The sequence below is a fragment of the Mercenaria mercenaria genome, chromosome 15 (genome assembly GCF_021730395.1).
Source record: "Mercenaria mercenaria strain notata chromosome 15, MADL_Memer_1, whole genome shotgun sequence".
Taxonomy (NCBI): Eukaryota; Metazoa; Mollusca; class Bivalvia; order Venerida; family Veneridae; genus Mercenaria; species Mercenaria mercenaria.
In genome coordinates this window covers 25,747,653-25,769,929 of record NC_069375.1, presented here as the reverse complement: position 1 = coordinate 25,769,929, position 22,277 = coordinate 25,747,653, and the positions used below count along the sequence as shown (strand labels likewise).

The window sequence follows — 22,277 nt, the reverse complement described above, 5'->3', positions numbered from 1 at the left end:
GTTTTCTTAATTTTATCTAAGAAAACTGTGCAGTCACTAGAAAAAAAATCTGAACTGAGATTTTTACGTGTTTGATATTTTCTTCCGGCAAGGTAATTTTTGAGTCTTGGAAACGGAAAAAAAGTCAAAAGGGGTAAGGTCGGGCAAATCTGGAAGGTGGGGAAGCTCAACAACTTTTTCCCGTTTCAGAAATTCGCGTACAATGGCCGCCTTGTGTGAAAACTCATTGTCATGCAATAGCCTGAAACCCCTCAAACACGTTGCTGGTCTGCGTTTGTTAAAGTGTTTCTACAATTTGTGAAGGACCTTGCCTATGTAAAACTTGGCATTTACGTAATTTCCTTTTTGGTACGGCAATTTGAATGGCAGGACCTTGATTTGTAAAGACAATTTTGTTTGGTGACCCATATTTTGTTCTGGATCTTTCGCATGAGCTCATAAAAATGAACCCACATCTCATCGCCAGTGATGACATTTGCAAAAGGTTGACTGTCGTATTTGGGGAACTGTTTCGACAATTTTGGCCATTTTTACACGGACAAGTTTCTGGTCGTCTGTAAGCAGATGGACTATCCATCTTGCACTTATCTTCCTCATTTTTAAATCTCGCTTGGGAATTGTATAAGCAGGTCTTACTGATCGAGATGTAAGGGCATTTAACTATTTGCCTAATTGTAAATCTTGCATCAGTAGCTACAATTTCTGTGACACATTGACTTGCTGCAGTTTTTGGACGGCGTGTATGAGGCGCATCTTCAAATGAAATTACACTCCTTTTAAATTTCTTACACCATCGAGTAACCGTTGATGAATAAGACATTTCATTATCTCCATAAACAATACATACTTCATGAAATATGCCCTTTGCACCTATACCAAGATTTATATACGACGATATTTGGTAAGTAAAATTGACCTTTTCCCAATCATTTTAGCATTAGTGTACACAAGTAGACAGTGTTAATCGAGCTACTGAACGGATTCTTACACAAGCTATTTATGTTGTAAAAATCGCGGATACAAACGAGATATAACCCCAGTTGTATTCATATTTAAACGCTCCTCGTATATTTACACTCCTTAAAACATACCTTAAGTCTTCCTTTTTGGTTCAAAAACCGTTCGACATTCTCGTTAAATCTGACTTGTGTTCTGTGAAAATAGTACAGTGGAGAAATTCAATGAAATTGCTTTGCTTTAGAAAAAGCGCAGAATTTGTAAATAGTGATCCACTTTTCTCATTGAAAATTTGTGTCAAATATGGCATCCCATTTGCACGATATGTTTGCTTGAAAGTGTATATTTGAGGTAAAGAAGGCGTAATGGGCGGGAATTTCAAAAGCAAGTTGCATCCTTGATAACATGTTTAAATAATAGCAAAAACTGATCACCCGATGTACAGTTATTGAATAGGTCAAATGCACACTTTTTACGCAAATGGCGTCAAAAATCAAGTTTTAACCTAGCCCTGAATAGTTGTGACGTTGCCGTTTTTACGGCGATTAATTTAGTTTCGGGGCATCCATTCAATCCAAACAGTTTTTGTTTTTCATTTAATATAACAGGCCAGTTGAAACCTATACGGTGATGTCATTTTCAAATATGTAATCCGACTATTCGCCGAAGGAATGCTTACTTTATGCAAAAAATTTGCCAAAATCTTTCTACGAATTTATTGTTTCCGAGCGGAATGATTAAGTAGTGTGTAAAAACTTGTCCACATATTTAAAAAAAAAAAAAAAAAAAAAAACTAAAATTATCATATGAATTTATTTTACTGTAATTGAGCGAAATATTTCACGCGCATATTTTGTGCATTAAATTTTCAGAAAGACCTGTTTGTATTTTAGGGAAAAATAAGTTAATCACAAAAAATAGCCTTGTTCAAACTTATTTTCAAATTTCCCAAAAATTGTTCATTTTCAGATACTTCTTCATATGAATTGATACAATATTCTTTCATTCTGTCCAACGATCAATCGATTATAAATGAAAATTAAACGTTTTAAGGCTTACATATTTCAAAGAGGAACAACTCCATAAAATATGATTATGAACAACTTTCAATTCGCTATATTGTTTTGACATATTTTTTTTATTACACGTATTTCTTGAATACTAAAGAGAAATTGTATTTTATCTGAACTAGAGGCTTTTTATTATTCCACATAGATCTAATAGTTTTTATTCCATAGCCGATTTTGAAACAAGTATCAGTACTTTAACTTAAATTTCTCATTATCCATACGCTTAAACATGCTTTTATTTTTTTCCATCAATCCATACTGCATCATCGTCAATGTTGTATCCGCTGCAAGTTTAGTCCAATTAATATTTTTAAATCAGGGTTTTTATTCTGACGTGGGGAAAATTGAATTTAAAGTTGATCTATTATTCAAAGCTTAAACAAAATTTACTAATGTAAACTTCCCTTAGAAAATTATTCTGTAATAAACTTACCACTCTCTTGCCTTGCAGAGTAATGGCACGCAGACTTCACAACAGCAAAAACTCCGAGCAAACACACAAACTGTATGGCATGCATCTTCCTTTGGTGCTGCCGAGTTGACTGAGATAATAGCATATACATTTCAATACCATTTATACGGCAAATGTAACATTTGGAACTGCCTCCAGATATTTTGAACGCCTCTGCCATACCTGTCTACAGCCAGGCGCGTGTAGCCGTCACACCTGCCGACAGCTAGGCGCGTGTAGCGATACGGAACACGTGCCACCGGTGATTAATCACTTGGTAGTCTGTTGTCATACGTACATTTTAGCTAGTTGCAAATTTTGGCTGCTAGAGTTTCTATTTTTTTTAAAAGTAGATGTAGAATCACAACGCTATTCTCAAAAATCTTTCGAAAGAAAATTGTATTTCAGAAAACACATTCTTTGTTAGAATAATCTTGGCATTTTAATCTGAAGTAAGAATTTATACCTTTAAACAACTCAACTCCCTGTTACACTTGACCAAAAAAATCTGTGTTTCGAGCAACCCAATACACCCGACAAGAGCTTTTGAAGAAAATTGAGAAAAGGGAAGAAAATTTGAATGCTTACAAAGAATTATTTTAGGCCTTATTGGAGACAATGACAATATATCTAATTATAAGTAAACAATAAAGAATTAATATGTTCACATATACAACTTTTGCCATAACACAAAATATTTATTTATGTTGAAAAAGAAGGTAAAGATATTAAAAATGGACTTGTTGCACTTCAGCAGTTGTCGGTGAAGATCAAACTACAGATATGTTCACCATCTGCATTCCGTTATTAAAAGTAGAATCTGACATGTTTTTGTTTGTTTTGGGTTTAACGCCGTTTTTCAGCAGTATTTCAGCATTCCGTCATTCGAGGTAGTATCTGACATGTTCACCGCCTGTATTCCGTCATAAGAAGCAGAATTTGACACTTTCAAGGGTGGGGGGGCGGGCCTCCGTGGCCGAGTGGTTAAGGTCACTGACTTCAAATCACTTGTCCCTCACCGATGTGGGTTCGAGAGCCTTACTCGAGGCGTTAAATTCTTCATGTGAGGAAGCTTACGGAAGGTCGGTGGTTCTACCCAGGTGCCCGCTCGTGATGAAATAATGCACGGAGAGGCACCAGGGGTCTTCCTCCACCATCAAAGCTGGAAAGTCGCCATATGACCTATAATAATGTCGGTGCCACGTTAAACCTAACAAATTAAAATAAATATATTGACATTTTCAAAGTCTGATTCTGTCATACGAAGTAGAATTTGACATGTTCACCGCCTGCATTCCTTAATTTGAGGTTCGTCTTCTGTATTCTGTCATCGCTCAGAGGTTCACCGCCTGAATCCAACATTTGCTATAGGAAAATTCCACCCTCTAAGTTTCAGTCAGATTGCCCGAGTATGAAAAGATTTATGACCCTTTGTACATGTATATATGCTACATACGAGGTTTGATCCAAAAGTATAGTGTTTCCTTTCCGTTTTGTTGTCTGTCCGGAGTCCTGTCTCAGACAAGGTTCAAGGACTTTAATAAAACACGGTATTTTAAAAGGTTCACTGTTATCGGGAAATGCGATTTTTTTTTCGGAAATTGCCTGAGGAACACTTTTGGCATAGGCCTAATCTTATTGCGGGAAATACGACCGAGCATATATAGATTTCTTGAAGAATGAGGTACCGTATGCGTACCAGTCACTGGGGTTTGCTTATTAACTTACGTAAGAAGCAAGATATTACGACCAAATTAATTATTTAGTAGTCTTGCACTTGGACATCAGCTCTACTATAGTGTATTTTGTGTTGCTTGGGACAAGGTCAAGATCATCGCAACTAAAAATTGAAAAATGGTTTCATAACTACAGTTAAGAATGATGTAAGCGAACCGAAACTGGTAAATAGGCAGCTCTAGTAGAGACCGGTGTTTTTGTTTGCATTTGGGGTAGCTTTGGGTCATGGTAACTGTTACTAGATATAGAAAAATGGTTTTCTATCAAGTTATTTAGTTAGGAATTAGAAATTTCGACCAAATTTGGTATTCCTCTTCCGCAGCATTTTGGATCCCTTTGGTAAAGGTCTATGGAGACTCTTTGACCGAATAGTTAAGGTCGCGTACTTCAAAACACTTGTCTCTCACCGATGTGAGTTCGAGCCTCACTCAGAGTGTGTCGAAATCTTCATGTGAGTAAGCCATCAAACCGACTTACGAAAAGTCGGTGGTTTTTTCCAGGTGCCCGCTCCTGGTGCGATAATGCACGAAGGAGTACATGGATCTTCGTCAACCATTAAAGTTGGAAAGTTGCCATATGACCTATAATTGTGTCGATGCGACTTTAATTTTATCAAAACAAACAAATAAACAAGTAAAGATCTAGGCCATAGGTTATTAAAACAGAACAATCTTTTTTGTTAGTAACTTCAGTTAAGAATTAGGCATAAAGCTTTACACTAAACTTGCTACTTAGGCGCCTTGCACAGCGACCGAGACTCAAGGTCATTAATACACATGTAATCAAAATAAAATATAAAATATGTTTTGCAGAATAACTTCTGTTACAAATTAGGTACTTTTATTAAATATACACGAGTTGTTTCTGCTTAACAACTTTAGTAAGGAATGAGTCATCGGAGTCGTCAAACAGTCATCCGTTTTGAAGTGCTTTTATAGTGCCTTTTCCCGGGTACCAAACAGGAATAGAGCAGATTAGTACTTTTAATTCATTATTCTACTGGTTCCAGGTGCAGATGGGAATATCTGTTTCGATGGTTACTGTTCCTGAAGCGTTTCGGGTGACTGCGTAAACAGTTATCTAAGCAGAATTTTCAGCAACTACAAAACAATATACTTGCAAACTCTTACATTTTTTTCGATACTTTTGAAATAATCTCCCACAGTACGGTAAGGCTATGTAGTGGTCGCTCACTAGCTTAGTATATATTACCGATTGTTGCAAGATAGTGGCCGTTTAAGTAGACATGTGAAAAGGTAAAAGGGATGCAGCAACTGAATGAAAATATGTGGAACATATTTATTGTGTATTTATGATACATCAAGCTTGGGCCAATGCTTCCGAATATAGCTGAAAAATAGAAAAATAAATTTCTGTGAGAAAAAAGAATATAACATTATGTAGATCTATTACTTTTAAGTTTCAAACAAAAGGATATATCCATATGTTTTTATTGTTGTTGTTGTTGTAATTAGTGTTTTCATTATTGTGTTTTTTTGTTTTGAGTTTTAACAATATGATTTTACATAAACTCGATCAGCATAACGTAAAGTGATTCCCTGCAAACTATATCCATACACCTTAGTATGTCTAAAGGTTTTATTACTGCGTAAGACTGAAAGCAGTTAAAATGTAGTTCTCCATAAAAAAGTCCTTTTTGCAATACCTTTGTAAAATATGGATGCCACTCGGTGAAGAGGTCAATAAATCCTACAGCTGAAAGAGTAAGAATCAATGCAAGGCATTTTTGTAATTAACATGCTAAGAATTCGTAATAACTTTTTTAATTAATATTTATTTTTATTTCGTAATGACACTACGTATTTAATTTCAGTGTTTTCACTACACTCGCATTTATACATAATTGTTACGAGTCGTCGGCATGGAAACGACAAAATTATTGACGTCTGTTGTCGAGCAGCATGAGAGTGTCGTCTGTTGTTGGGCAGCATGAGAGTGTCGTCTGTTGTCGAGCAGCATGAGAGTGTCGTCTGTTGTTGGGCAGCATGAGAGTGTCGTCTGTTGTCTGGCAGCATAATAGTGTCGTCTAATGTCAAGCAGCCTGATGTCGTCTGTTGTCGAGCAGCACGTGAGTGTCGTCTATTTTCGGGCTGCATGAGAATGACGTCTGTTGTCGGGCTGCTTGAGAGTGTCGACTCTTGTCGAGCAGCGTGATAGTGTCGTCTGCTGTCAAGCTGCATGATAGTGTCGTCTGCTGTCCAGCTGCATGAGAGTGTCGTCTATTGTCTGGCTACTTGAAAGTGTCGTCTGTTGTCAAGCAACATCAGAGTGTCGTATCGTATGATGTCAAGCAGCATCAGGGTGTCGTCTGATATCAAGCAGCATGAGAGTGTCGTCTGTCAGAGCGTCGTCTGTTTTCGGGATGCAATATAGTATCGTCTGCTGTCAAGCAGCATGACAGTATCATCTGATGTCAAGCAGCATGATACTGTCGTCTGATGTCAAACAGCATCAGAGTGTCGTCTGTTGTCGGGATGCATGATAGTATCGTCTGCTGCCAAGCAGAATCAGAGTGTCGTCTGATGTCAAGCAGCATCAGAGTGCCGTCTGTTGTCGGGAGGTATGATAGTATTGTCTGCTGTCAAGCAGCATGATAGTGTCATCTGTTGTCAAGCAGCATGATAGTGTCGTCTGATGTCAAGCAGCTTGATAGTGTCGTTTGATGTCAAGCAGGATGATAGTGTCCTCTAATGTCAAGCAGCATCAGAGTGTCTTCTCTCAGAGTGTCGTCCGTTGTCGGGTTTCATGTTAGTATCGTCTGTTGTCAAGCAGCATGATAGTGTCGTATGTTGCCAAGCAGCAAGATAGTGTCTTCTGATGACAAGCAACATGAAAGTGTAGTCTGTTGTCGGGCAGCATGAGAGTGTATTCTGTTGTCGATCAGCATCTGAGTGTCGTCTGTTGTCGAGCAGCATCAGAGCGTCGTCTGTTGTCCGGTAGCATGAGAGTGTCGTCTGTTTTCCGGCAGCATGAGAGTGTCGTCTGTTGTCCGGCAGCATGAGAGTGCCGTCTGTTGTCCGGCAGCAAGAAAATGTCGTATGTTGTTCAGCAGCATGAGAGTGTCTGCTGTTGCCGAGCAGCATAAGAGTGTCGTCTGTTGTTGGGCAGCATTAGAGTGTCTTCTGTTTTCGACCAGTATAAGAGTGTCGTCAGTTGTCGAGCAGCATGAGAGTGTCGTCTTTTGTCTGGCAGCATGAGAGTGTCTTCTTTTGTCCGGCAGCATGAGAGTATCAACTGTTGTCGGGCAGAATGAGAGTGTCGTCTGTTATCCAGCCGCATAAGAGTATCATCTGTTGTCGAGCAGTGTCATAGTGTCGTCTGTTGTCCGACAGCATGAAAATGTCGTCTGTTGTTCGGCAGCATGATAGTGTTGTCTGTTGTCCAGTAGTTAGAGGGTGTCGTCTGTTGTCCGGCAGCATGAGAGTGTCTTCTGTTGTCAAGCAGCATTATAGTGTCGTCTATTGTCCGGCAGCATGAGAGTGTCGTTTGTTGTCGGGATGCATGATAGTATCGTCTGCTGCCAAGCAGAATCAGAGTATCGTCTGATGTCAAGCAGCATTAGAGTGCTGTCTGTTGTCGGGAGGCATGATAGTATTGTCTGCTGTCAAGCAGCATTATAGTGTCGTCTGATGTCAAGCAGCATTAGAGTGCCGTCTGTTGTCGGGAGGCATGATAGTATTGTCTGCTGTCAAGCAGCATGATAGTGTCGTCTGCTGTCAAGCAGCATGATAGTGTCATCTGTTGTCGGGAGGCATGATAGTATTGTCTGCTGTCAAGCAGCTTGATAGTGTCGTCTGTTGTCAAGCAGCATGATAGTGTCCTCTAATGTCAAGCAGCATCAGAGTGTCTTCTCTCAGAGTGTCGTCCGTTGTCGGGTTTCATGTTAGTATCGTCTGTTGTCAAGCAGCATGATAGTGTCGTATGTTGCCAAGCAGCAAGATAGTGTCTTCTGATGACAAGCAACATGAAAGTGTCGTCTGTTGTCGAGCAGCATCAGAGCGTCGTCTGTTGTCCGGCAGCATGAGAGTGTCGTCTGTTTTCCGGCAGCATGAGAGTGCCGTCTGTTGTCCGGCACCATGAAAATGTCGTCTGTTGTTCAGCAGCATGAGAGTGTCTGCTGTTGCCGAGCAGCATGAGAGTGTCGTCTGTTGTTGGGCAGCATTAGAGTGTCTTCTGTTTTCGAACAGTATAAGAGTGTCGTCAGTTGTCGAGCAGCATGAGAGTGTCGTCTTTTGTCCGGCAGCATGAGAGTGTCTTCTTTTGTCCGGCAGCATGAGAGTGTTATCTGTTGTCGAGCAGCATGAGAGTGTCGTCTGTTGTCGAGCAGCATGAGAGTGTCGTCTGTTGTCGAGCAGCATGAGAGTGTCGTCTGTTGTCGAGCAGCATGAGAATGTTATCTGTTGTCGAGCAGCATGAGAGTTTCGTCTGTTGTCGAGCAACATGAGAGTGTCGTCTGTTGTCCGGCAGCATGAAAGTGTCGTCTGTTGTCGGGCAGCATGAGAGTGTCGTCTGTTGTCGAGCAGCATGAGGGTGTCGTCTGTTGTCGAGCAGCATGAGAGTGTCGTCTGTTGTCGGGCAGCATGAGAGTTTTGTCTGTTGTCCGGCAACATGAGAGTTTCGTCTGTTGTCCGGCAGCATGAGAGAATCGTCTGTTGTCGAGTAGCATGAGAGTGTCATCTGTTGTCCGGCAGCATAAAAGTGTTGTCTGTTAACGTTCTCGAGCAGCATACGAGTGTAATCTGTTCTACGGCAGCGTTAGAACCATGTTTTTCTCTCTGTTTATTCCTGTTTTGTTTTTCTTTAAGGTAATGTGCTGAATCAGACAAGATAGCCTCCTTATACGGCTGTTAAAAGCGGAACAAAAATATTGACGCAATCGGGTAGGACTGACTTTATGTTAGAAACATTTGCAACATTTGTCACCCGACCCTTCTGTTTTAGTATGTTTATTCTTGAAATAAATTGTGAGGTGTTCTACATAACGCACTGAAAACTTATTAGATAAAACATGGGATTGTTGTCTCTTAATTAAAACAAATATAGATTTATTGTTGCAACTGTTTTAGAATTTTTTAGTTATTATAAAAACTAATATATACTTTAGAAAATATAATGACACTATTAAAAATCAAAATAGAAGACTTATTTTCTCGAATTTTTAGTAAGCCAAACATTTAAGAGCACTACTATAAAAAATACCTTCTTACCAAAAAGAGCTATTCGGCGTGGGTTTTCATTTCTTTGACAGAATTGGAAACTATGAAATATACACATCATACAAACTTACAGTCTGGGTCGTCGGTGTCGATCGTATTGAAGGCCAGGACCAAGTCATCAAGTGTTAAATATCCGTCAGGGATATTTTGAGGAAAAAGATCCCATTGCTTGAAGAAGTAATCTGTGACTTGACTGGTCTCACCACAATAGCGCTGACTCCAAAAACTATGAAAGGCGCCATAAAACACTATTCCTGAAATTTAGTCATGAATATTATACATGGGTAAATTTGTATTAATATTTAACACCTAAATTATGTATATTTTGAAATTAACTTTAATTTTGCATAGAATCTATGATGTATATTTTTATTTATTTATTTTCAGATTTTTCAAATATTCATAAGGATTTTTTACATTCTGTATTGGAAACTTGTGTTATGACCTAATAACTCTAAACATATATTGCCATTTTTACATATATTGCAATTTTTTCATGTATTGTCATTTTTACATATATTGCAATTTTTTCATGTTTTGCCATTTTTACATGTATTGCCATTGTTATTTCATGGAGATGGATCTATTTGTTGAAGCAGCATGGCCGTTATCCGTTTTCGTGTTTATGAGGCACAAAAAGTAAAGTCCATGATATACAGGACACAAAATATGAAGACATTTTAATGACTGCAATTGATGTTTGTAAGGCAAACAAGTTTTGGTCTGATTTCAAGTAACTGCAGATAACAAGAGGGCTATGTGAAGTAGAGGTATAATACGGCACTTCTACTCACTTGCCCATCAGCTCGCTTTTATGGCGACTTGGTAGAATGTCCGCTAAGAGAACTCAAAGTACCGGATTCAAATCCGGGTCGATTCAAGGAGATTTTTAAATTTATTTTCTAATCATGCAAAAAGATTACAGGTAGTCAAAATCCCATTGCTGTAGCTTCAAATATAGAAAGTAGGTCAGTAGGTCATGGTAAAGGTCAGTGAAAGTCAGACTCACTTGAAGAACCTTCCTACTAAGTTTGAGAGTTCTAGATCCAAGTTCTGCAGCGTTATGCGGTTTTAAGTCACGGTGATTAACTTGATATTAAAAGTTTAGATAAGCATTTACGAGAAAATTCTATACTAAAGCCCCAGCGCTTGGCCATCTGATCTAGTCGGATAATGACTGCATTGAGGATATAAGAATGCCTTTAAAAAAAAGACAAACGACGTAGAGGTAATAATGTGTGGCGCGTGGAAAATTCCAAATCAAGGAGGATGTACAGGCAGAAAATATTTTTGATATGCATCTATGAACACGTGATTCATTTACAAATATTTCAATTAAGTAGCAAATTTAGATGATCAATAGGCATCCATTCAGAGATAGAAGGTAAAAATGAATTGACGTCCTGTGCTGATTCTAAAATAATTTCATGCCGCGTACAGGGCGAAACCTGGTACACTGACTCTACAGTAACAACCAGCGACCACTTATTCATCTGTAAGCGAGGTACGCAACGGCTGAAGACGTTCACTTTTGATTTCTCTTGCGAATGAATTACTAAAGACTTTAAAAAATAGAATATATCATTTCAGTTTTGGGTAACAAAATTACTAAATACCCTCTATTTAATATCTGCCTTCTGATATTCAATGTCATTTAAGGGTTTATCTTTTCAGCGCGCACCTGTTCCGTATAGGTCAAAATCCATGCTATTACAGCTACGCCGAATAAAGTTTTATTTTCAAACTAAGCTGAGATTGAAAATGTTTTGAAAGGCTAGGTCACAGAATTTTGATGTCATTCGGTAGTATACAATTGTGAGGGGAAATATTTTATGGCAACTTTTCACACCAAAGTATTATTCATCAACATGAGGTAAGATTTTACCTGAAATGGACCTAGCTATGTGTATCAGCACTATGAACATTGTGCATTTCATAATTATCAGGGACATAAATAGATATATTCCTGTATACATTATTCCTGTAATTATATAGTTAGATATATATCACGGGTGGGAAACGTGCAATGCAATTCCCACTTGGAATACGCTTAACGTCCGGTGCTGGTGTTCCGCGTAAGAAAGACGAAACTGAGGTAATGAAGTTATGATTTTGCTCAGTATGAGACAGCAATATTTTTTCTCGAAAAAAAGCAAAATGCTATTCGACACAAATATGATAATACATCATATATGTAAAATATCCGGTTTGTAATTTATGATTCGGCTCTGTTATCACAAAAGCTCTGGCGACACGAAACGTGAATAAAATATGAAACAAGTACGAAAGTTGCTGCAAAATGCAGCAAAAGGAAAATCCACGCCAAACAAAGCAGTGTATGTAGTACTGATAGAACAGGAGATGATATAACGATACTTGTGTCTTTGTTGTAGACCATAGGCAAATAGACATTCTGATGGGGTTTCATGAATGTTAGAGAAAAATCATTGTCTTTATACTGTGAGCAAGATTTTTATTGTTGTATTTAGTGACCTAATTATTGACTGATCATGACCCGTATGCGAAACTGACCTCTAAGTTTCCGTATATGGAATGGAATAAAACGTATCGTATACTCGTACATGTGCAAGGTTGTGCTTAAATTCAGCCTTACGTAGCTGTTCATCTGAAATGTCTGAGTTAGCTCAGATGTCTAATCAGGAATGTGGGCTGTATATGATACTTTCAAGTTAAATGATGAGGAAAGACAGAGATATACAATGAATGAAACACAACAAATATCATTTAATTCCAGGGCCTCCGTGGCCGAGTGACTTCAAATCACTTGCCCTTCATCGATGTGGGTTCGAGCCTGACTCAGGGCTCGCTCGTGATGAAATAATACAAGAAGGGGCATCTGGGGTCTTCCTCCACCATCAAAGCTGGAAAGTCGTCATATGATCTATAATTGTGTCGGTGCGACGTTAATCCCAACAAAATCAATAAATATATCATTTTATCCCGCCTAATGGCCTTAAACTCACAGATTTAAAGGAACAAAAAATTATAACCCAAGTGTAATATGTTGACGATTACGTTGGTGTAATTGTTTTCTTCACCTCCTACTTTGGAGAACAGCTTCTGAATACGTAGCAATGAATATTGACTAAACTGCTATTATAAGGACACTGGCTACAAAAACTAAATAAATAAAAATAATATAAGAAGGAAACAAGGACATTGTAAAAAAAATTGGGATGTAAAAAGGATTATTTGATTATATAATGTATACGAGCAACTCCATTTCCGGGGCGCAACCCCATTCCTGATTATTTTTTGCCAATCTGTTCTCCTAAAACAACATTTTATTCATGTACATATAATATTCATAACTGTTTTACATGTGTTTGATCATTAGAAGCGTCATATTTCCAGCAAAAATAGGCACACATCCCCAGCTTTTATTGTATTTGACTGGCATATCCTAGTAGGTTATCCCCCTTGAAAATAATTTTATCCGATAATCAATATTGGTTTGCCTAGTGATGTCACTTTGAGCAATAGATTATATAGGAAATTTATTTTCAATGATTAATTTCAAATATATATTTAAGTTTCTGGATATTTTAACACATATGACAGTATACATGAATTTCTCCTCTTCAATTCCATGTGAAAATATTTATTCTAACTGAACATCTTCTTGCTTCCAATTTTGTTTTAAAAGTATCACCATCGCTTATATTGAACATCTAGTGAAAATCAATTATTCTTTGACGTAGCTTTTCTCCTGTTTTCGACTGTTTCAATATTCCAAACATTTTGCTTTCAGTCGGAAATAATGTAATTTATGTTGATTCGTATTGTTCTCATAAACAGTTTGGTGAAAAATCAAAGCTCTGTTCTATTCTGTTCTGTTCATATTTTTTCTATTTTTTGACTAATGAGACAATTATGAACGTTATTATTTCAAAAGACTATATTGAATCATACGTCAGTTGTTGGTATATGCAGTTCCATAAATTAACACCGTTTAAGTTACATCAGAACTTTTAGAAATCCACAAGTTTTTATTTCTTGATACACTTTGAAGCAAGAAGCCTTTACCCTATTACACTTATAATTATACCACTGTATTGTTTATAAAGGCAAGAATACCTACATATGTGTTAATAAGTTGTCAGGTTTTGGAAAATATAATTTATTTGCCTCTAAAGTAAAAGAAATTGAAAAGCTGGTGATATCCGACTTATAACAACTGGACTACACGAGCAAAGGATCACTCTAACCGAAAATGTATACTTTTTCCACCTTAAAATGCTCCACAAAGTCATAATTTATAATTTTCTATATGTCAACACAGCCGTCTACACACTCGCGTAAAATATATTACACGGTCATGTCCAGGTGTTAAATGCAATAAATAGCGGTAGAACGTGGTGAAACAAGTTATGGTTCTTAAGAATGATAACAAATACACTAACTGCAAACATTTATACACCTCAAAAAATTCGTGTATTTTTATCATTACTAACAAACAATTCTTCTTTTTCCTGTTATGACACAAGAAAGGTCACATGATCTTTTTTTGTATCAGTTATCCAGTCAGAGCACAGATTTCATGAACTGTGTTTGACGATTGGCACGTGATATCAACATGTCGAGAAATACAGGAAAATATACAAAATACACGAATTCTTTATCGATATTAAATAAAAACACTTCCATACCCTTGTATGGTCGTAAGAGGTGACTAATAGGGTCTCAAACTTTACATAAATGTTGAACAGGGTTTTCCAAACTCCGCCGTACGTCCGCATTGCGTTAAGCAAGTTCACTGCATGGACTTAAAACACTTTGAAGGAATCGGCCGGGTTTCTCTCAATATTTTCGGAGTAACCCAGTGTTATATGTAGTATTTTATTAAAAAAACTTATGTTTCAAAAATGCATTGAGTCTAAGTTGGAGCCAGTGTATGTATAGTTGTTAAACAGTTTTTTGAATTTTGTTCAACGGAAAATGTGGACTTTTGACGAAGTGTGTAAAGCGCTTTCCATTTTATTAAACAACATTTATGTCCGATTTGGGAAACTTGTATTCCCGGAGTAACTAATTATGCACCGCCTGTAGCAGCATTGTTTTTGTATTGTGATGAAAGAGTCATTGCTCTTTTATCTTGAACTTGTGACTTTTGGTTTTGTGTCCATTGTTTCAATTGCATATAGTTAAAAGGTCAATGTTCTATTATTCTGAAATGTTCATTTATTACAGTTCTATGACTTTTTCAAATAAATCACTGATAGATCAAATCCACCACTTCTTGCTATGTCTGCTAAATTTCAGTTTTTGAAATCCGTATTCCTTTCCTTTGTCTAAGAATGAAATGAGCCGCGCCATGAGAAAACCAACATAGTGGCTTTGCGACCAGCATGGATCCAGACCAGCCTGCGCATCCACACAGTCTGGTCAGGATCCATGCTGTTCGCTTTCAAATACTATTGCATTTAGAGAAACCGTTAGCGAACAGCATGGATCCTGACCAGACTGCGCGGATGCGCAGGCTGGTCTGGATCTATGCTGGTCGCAAAGCCACTATGTTGGTTTTCTCATGGCGCGGCTCAAATTCCAAATGTAAATTATAATGGTTTAAGGGAGCTCAATTGTTCTGGAATGTGATTATTTCTTTATTTAAAAAAGAAACGAAATAGAAATAAATGACAAAGACCAGAGAAAGTCATTTTCGCAAGTTTTTGGGTATTAAAAATGTAGTAGAAATATTTACTCTTCCTATAGGATATAGATCTACATACCAGTGATCGGGTCACTCATGTTGGAGAAGAACACTTGCATTTCGGTAGGGGTAACTTTCGCATCATTTGGGAATATATCCATATCATACCAAATAGCAAGTATCTTAGAATCGACGTCACATTGACTGCAACAAAAATATTAGACGAATAAAACGTACTTACTAGTACCTTATTCTTAGTACTATATCACACAAAAATAGTCGAGATATTTTCCTTATTTTTATAACATATCCAAGCGACTTATATTAACATTGTATATGTAACTCTCAAAAACTGGATCATTATATAACAAATTTATTCTTCATGTGTAACATTCGACAAAATTACACGGCAATTTTATTGTACACGTATAACATTAGACTGGATTATGTTGCAATGTTATTATGCATAAATAACATTAGACTGGATTCTATTAGGGGTACAATACACTAAATAGCGGTTCTTCTTTATTCTATATAAAATTGACATATGTCCAATGGCCGCAGCACATACGATGACCCATTCTAAATGTGTGTAACTTACATTTTTTTGAAGAATATTGCCAGTGCTGAATAGAAATTAAAAGAAAAGTTGGGGTCATGTTTCATGCAAGAAAAATATTTTCAGTCAAACACACAAAATGTAAAATCAGCTAAAAATGAGACCCCAAATTGTAGTGGTGGTGTATGATCTAATTTTCCATGACAAAATATGTCATGTTATTATTTTATTATGAAAATGCTACCTACATGTCAAGCATAGATCTGTCATGTGATTTCAGCAAAAAAAATGTAAAGAAAATAAGGAAAATAATTCTACAGAGCAAACACCTGAGAACTATTTGATCCGCCGTTATGAGACTACCATTTTCATTCGCGCCATTTTCCTATATAGTGTCTGTATGCCTATGAATATAGCAGTGTTATCAGTACTCTGTTTACATTAAATATCGAGGGCACAAAAATTGGTTTAGGTCAAAATTAGTAATCGTTTGTAGATTTAAAATCGCATAATTCAACTTTTGAATATAAAAGGAATGGGAATTTGATTTGTTCGTTGGATTTAATTTCGTGGATTTACTCAACTACGAGATCCACTAAAATAAGTCCCCCACGAATATTCACGATTTCATAGTGTTCTAACACTGTATAGCAATGTTATCCTACCTGTATAACACTAGACTGGATTATATAGCAACGTTATCCTACCTGAGGACAAGAGGAAGCAGTACAGATAAGGCAGCTAGTATTCGCAACATACTGAAAATAAGAGAAATATAAAAGCAACAAACATTCTATAAATAACATGAATTTGTTAATAATTTATTTTTTTCTTTAGAATTGGGTCGCTATTATCTCTTTTACTTGCATTGAAAAATAAAAGCAGCGAAAACCAGCAATTAAATATGTGCACATAAAATAGATTTTCATTCATTTCTTCAAATGCGCTTCATGACGTTTTGTCTAAAATGATCAGATTAAAATCTGGAGACGTCACAGTTGTATGACGACTATATAACTCATATGATGTCGATATCAATTTGATCTCGTTTTTCGCCTTCAAATCGTCTCGGTTCTGAGTGACCTAGTGAAAGACTCAGTCTTCAAATACCTTTTCAGAACATGAATATCTAATGAACAACTGTGGACCATTTCATCGATCCATTTTGTTTTGTTAGAAAGATCTCAATATATGTGATATATAAATATAAAAAATGTTAAACTTTCAGCACAAATAAAGTTACGGTTTCAAGTGACTAGCCTTCATAAACGACTGCAAGTGGTAAAAGTTAGCCACAATGTAATTTCTATGATTACTATACGGCAACAGCTAACTTGTTCTCCACGTTTATACAAACTGCCTCCTAAAGAGAATTTCACATGAATACTTAACATTTTAACAAACTACATCTTTTAACGATATAAGCCAGCTAGCTTAAACATTTGCTTTAAGTCCTTGTTGGAACATGTGTGGCAGACGTAACTTTACAAAGTATTTCCTCTTGAAAATTTAAACGCGTCTATAACATGTTTATTGTAATAAACTAAGTTATATTGTATTATTAAACCATTCTCGCATGAGAGGTCTACCATGGTTCCCGCCTCGGGATTTTGACGAACTACTGATGGATGAGAATGTATGAAACAGTTAAGTTTCACCAGGTGTAGGTATCGCACAGTATTAGAACGCTTTGAAGAGTTAACAAACAGAGGAATAGTGTAAGATAAAGAGCATAGACAGCTTTTTCGTGGCCGAGCGGTAACGCACTCCGTTTAAGAGTTAGGTCCATGGTTCGGAAAACAAGTTTGAACATCCCCAAATCATAGAAAAAAAGCATTGTTTTATATGAAAAATAAACAGCATATAAAGCATGTATATTATTCTATAAAACCACTGTCTACCCCCACCCCCTGAAAAAAAAATACTCATAAATGTATTCTTGCATAAAAACTACTTTTTTCACTGGATCCGCCCATGTGTTCGGTCTCGGTCACAAACAATCCCGCGGGCTTCTGCAGACGTTAATACACAAAAAAAACGTGTATTATCCCTATACTGAATTCCGGAAAGGGACTGCATGAGGGGGCCACACTTCTGGACAGTTCAGCGCCCTTAAAAACTCACCAGTTCTAAAAAGCTGTTATATGTCTTTGTTTTGATGCATTTGCAACAACGGTCCAGTGTTTAAACTTAACATAACTAGGTAAAACATCGTTTTCGACAATTGTTTACATTTTTTTATTTACAAATGACATTTTTTGTAAAGGGGGGACAACACCTTTAGATTATTTTAAGTATCCAATTCCACGGGACAGAACAGTAAAACATATATTGGACAGATAAGTTGTTTGCTCGTTTACTAATAATTTCTGTTATTTTGTGATGTACTGCTAAACCTTACGGCATACAGTACTTTTTCATTTTGATTCGATTCGCAAGGCCGTAATGTTTTATTTTTAACACTGTATTTAATTTCTTATTTTTCAGCTGGTACGAAAACAACTCATTTCATATCGACTGAATTCCAAATTTGATAGTTCCAAGTTTTTAAAAAAAAAAAATCAAAATTCGTCAATTCAAGAGAAAATAAACTTAGGTAATAATGTTTTGTTGTAGTAGTTGTTGTTGTTGTTTGTTTGTTTGTTGTTGCTTTTGTTGTTGTTGTTGTTGTTGTTTTTTAGGGGGGTGTTTTGTTTTGTTTTTGTTTTTTTTTAAGTTTTCCTGTGATATTCTAAAGCACAATGTATTAGTTAAATAAATGTTATAGCATATCATTGCCCAGTCATAGATTTAAGTAATGACTGTCGATTTTATAGAAAAGTAAGTACAAGATATTGAACCAGAAATCAGAGGAAAACTTACAAAATATATGCAATACATTTTATTTTTTTTTTAAATAAGTAAAACTTGGCAAAAATAAAGGTATTTCTTAAAGAAAATCGACTTTTTTATTCTTATACGCTTTTGCTATGATTTAGGTATCAAGTGTCTCATATTTCTACGAAGGTTTAAAAAAAGGAAGCTATTTTGAATACTTTACAAGTGTGTGTCTGTTTCTAAAAATTATAGTTAAACAAAATCAGGGTTTTTTCAAAGACGGTTGTACCAAGAAATGTTTGGGGAAAATTAAATGTAGATAATTTGGTCGTTTTAGTCCATATAAACAATGCAAACTGCTGTACCGATAGGCTCATGTACCGTCATAGCCGTTACAAAACGTACAAAAACCAAGACATTTATCGACATAAAACCGATACTCTACTCGTCATCCAACCATTCCTCCTTCTACTTGTGAATACGGAGTGAAAAATCGATCTCTATCGTATTTCTGTCCGACTTTTTACGACACATTTATATGTTCACAAAAAAAACGAAATAATTCTGTCCATCTGTGAATCAGTTGCTTCAAAGACCCACTACAACCTAGTGACCTACTTTTTTTCTCCCACAAGAACTTCATGAAAATCATTCTTATAATGCAGGTAATATTCAGCCATACTACAAGTTTTCAGGTGGACAATTTAGGCCCTTCCTGAATAATTGTGTTCTCACAACTTCATATGCAAATTTATTCAGTCAACCTCTTTTCAGCATAGTTTTTTTAACATAGATGAGTAACTTTCTTACACTGTAGAAACAAAAGTTGATCAAAATTTAACTAAATACACTGATTACTGTACATATTGCTACAATAATTCAATAACATGTTAAGACATTAAACACATTGCCTTGGCCTAATATATGGTACTGTCAATTTGTAACTAAATACTTGAATATCTCTTCTATTTTTCATGCATATCATGTATAATTTCCATATGAAATAGTGATTTTGTGACGCGTCTTTAAAGCTTCAAAATTAAAAACTTTACCGGCAAAACATTTATATATATATATATTAGTTTGCATTCTACATTTCTCATTCAAATGCATTTGCATAAAATGAGTTTAATAATATGAAAAATGAACTTACTTGTCTGGTGGTCCAAACCTTAGTGCGAAAATTATACAAACTTAGATAAGAATTTGTTGGGAATCAAACATATGACTGAAACGTAATTGGAAACAAGAACTTTAGATGTCACACTTTTTTAACATAAAGTCTTGCTCACTGATAAAGCCAATGCCAATTGCCGATTTACATTACATTTAAACAAGTTTGCAGATCTACTTGTTGTTTATACAAGTCAACGATCTAAACGATTTTCATATACAAGTCGCTGATCTACTAGATGACCATATAAGTCACCAATCTACTTATGTTCATTAAAGTTACCGATCTACATGTACTAGATGTTCATACAAGTCACCCATCTACTAGAAGTTTATACAAGTCGACGGTCTAGCTACTAAATGTTTATACAGGTCGACGAGCTGCTAAGTTGTTCATACAAGTCGACTATCTTCTAAATATTCATACAAGTCGATGATCTACCAGATGCTCATGCAAGTCGCCGATCTCCTACATGTTCATACAAGCAAGTCGCCGATCTACCAGATTCTCATACAAGTCGCTGATCTACTACATGTTAATACAAGTCGCCGAACAAGTCGATGATCTGCTAGGCATGTCCCTTTGCGCTCCATGCAATCACATAATCTTACAACAACTAATATAACAGTCTTGGTAGCAACTGGCGCTACCTGTCACAGAGGTCTGTCCATATGAAGAGTTCTTTTTGATAAATGATACGCAATTGTACGTTACAGAAAATATAGTGATCTAAGTGATAAATGACACGGTCTACGTGGGTCTGTGACTGTGTAATACACGAAAAGAGTTTTATGTGATCACTGATAAAGAGGTCTACAAGATCAATTACACAAAGGTTAACGTATTTATTATATGCAATAACTTGTACACAGATCACTATGTACAATGTGACTTGGGCCAATTCGTTTTACTTAGGCGGCGTACGCATTCGTTTGGCTTCCCGGCACTGCCCGAATCTATCCGGCGTACGCCGATGTGCACCGGTCTTGCAAGATGGGCAAAGTGGCAAGTCATATAGAATTTATATTGGATAAACATTTGAAAAGTTGGGTAAAACTAATACCAGTAAAGGTAGAAACATACCCTCGGTTAATTTCACTTGTCGATAAATCTTATTGTAAACTGAGTAATTCTTAATATGGGCTAAAGACATTCAAAAGTTTTGGTTGTATATTTCAGCAGAATAGTCATAATCTAAAATCATTTACCAGAGTTTGTTACAAGTTTTCACGACCTTGTTGTTTGTTAACAAAGTTGAAAGTGTCCCAGGTGACAAGTCTTGGCACTATTATATAACCCTGATAGTGCAAGAACTGCCGGAATTGACCAATCATATGGTTCCATTTGTTCTGAAAGTCTGGCAGATTGACAGGATTATTTTTGAAATGGCAATGCTGCCAGGAATATTTCATATACATAGTGCGTGCACCTTGATGCATCAGTGGGTCGAATCATTAAAAGGATATACCCAATACCTTTGTATGAGAGACAGTCACCTAGGCCCCGCCGAAAAAAAGTTTCATCGACCGACTGTTAAAGATTGAACACAAAACATGCGCTGCGTTTCATATCAGTTGGGTCATGATCTCTTCAAAACTTACCTACATTCAGTGGGAACATTGCCATGAACTAAAAGCGTACGACGACCCAGATTATCGTGACTGTAGTCCTGCCGAAAAGTTCATCGGTCATAAACTGATTACGTTCATTAAGTTTTCAAAATCATAATACAAACATGACTTCACGCAACTTGTTTTGCAAACCTAACTAAAGTTTTCAATAAAAGTGATTCATACCCCCTCCCACCCCACGCACCAGATGAAGTTACTGTCTTAAATGTAAAATAGGGAGATAATTTAAATCTATTCAAAGAGTTGCGTTGTTTTTTTTAGCTGTACATGTCTCCACTCACTGTCATCTTTCATTACATCAACTTACATTTTCTATACACATAATTTAAAGGTAAAGACTAAGTTTAAAAAGTGGAAAGAGCAAAATCTATCTCGGGTTATTCTGCAATAAACTAAATAGTTACCATTTTTTCTAACACTGTTGATACTAGTATGTCGTGTTAGAATCGAAATAATAAGTTCCCAAGTTTGATTTATCGTAGAATAACCCGAGATTTTCGTTCTTATGCGAAGCAATATATCACTCAGGCCTACGGCCTTCCTGATATATTCTTACGCATAAGAACTCAAAAGTCGGGTTATTCTACGATAAACCACGTTTGGGAACTTATTATTTCTTAAATATACTGAGACATAAATTTTTTATAAGTGGTAGCAATGTTATAGCCTTAAATGTAAAAAAAAGTTTCAGAACTGAGTACAGACGGTAAAACAATTCTAAATTCATTTCAGATACAGTTATTTTCCTTAAGCTCCACATTTTCTCTTATTGCAATCTGTCATAAAATTTCGTTTAGAATTGTCAAACTTGTTGTCTTTGTTTCGGGACGGACGGACAGACGGACATGCTAACGGGGAAATTTGTGCGGGGTAATTAACTTAAATATAATAATTTATATATCCCATTCGATGCTGAACTGGGTACGTCCTCATCTAAATGAGGGAAAATGAAATACAAAACAAGCAAATTCGA

The 22,277-nt window shown here is 36.4% G+C and overlaps 1 protein-coding gene across 2 annotated transcripts; it reads right to left on the bottom strand.

The window, feature by feature from the left end:
- Positions 1-5,500: 5,500 nt before the first annotated feature.
- On the bottom strand, positions 5,501-19,727 carry LOC123549277 (uncharacterized). Of its 2 annotated transcripts, none has more exons than XM_053524824.1 (6): positions 19,653-19,727; positions 16,390-16,440; positions 15,203-15,327; positions 9,524-9,706; positions 5,882-5,931; positions 5,501-5,565 (listed from the first exon to the last, which is right to left on the bottom strand). In XM_053524824.1, exons 2-6 carry the CDS (start codon positions 16,437-16,439, stop codon positions 5,536-5,538), a joined length of 438 nt encoding a protein of 145 aa, XP_053380799.1. In that variant the 5' UTR covers position 16,440; positions 19,653-19,727; the 3' UTR covers positions 5,501-5,535. The 2 variants fall into 2 exon arrangements, with proteins under 2 accessions (XP_053380799.1, XP_053380798.1); XM_053524823.1 differs by lacking the exon at positions 19,653-19,727 and adding an exon at positions 19,552-19,577.
- Positions 19,728-22,277: the final 2,550 nt, after the last annotated feature.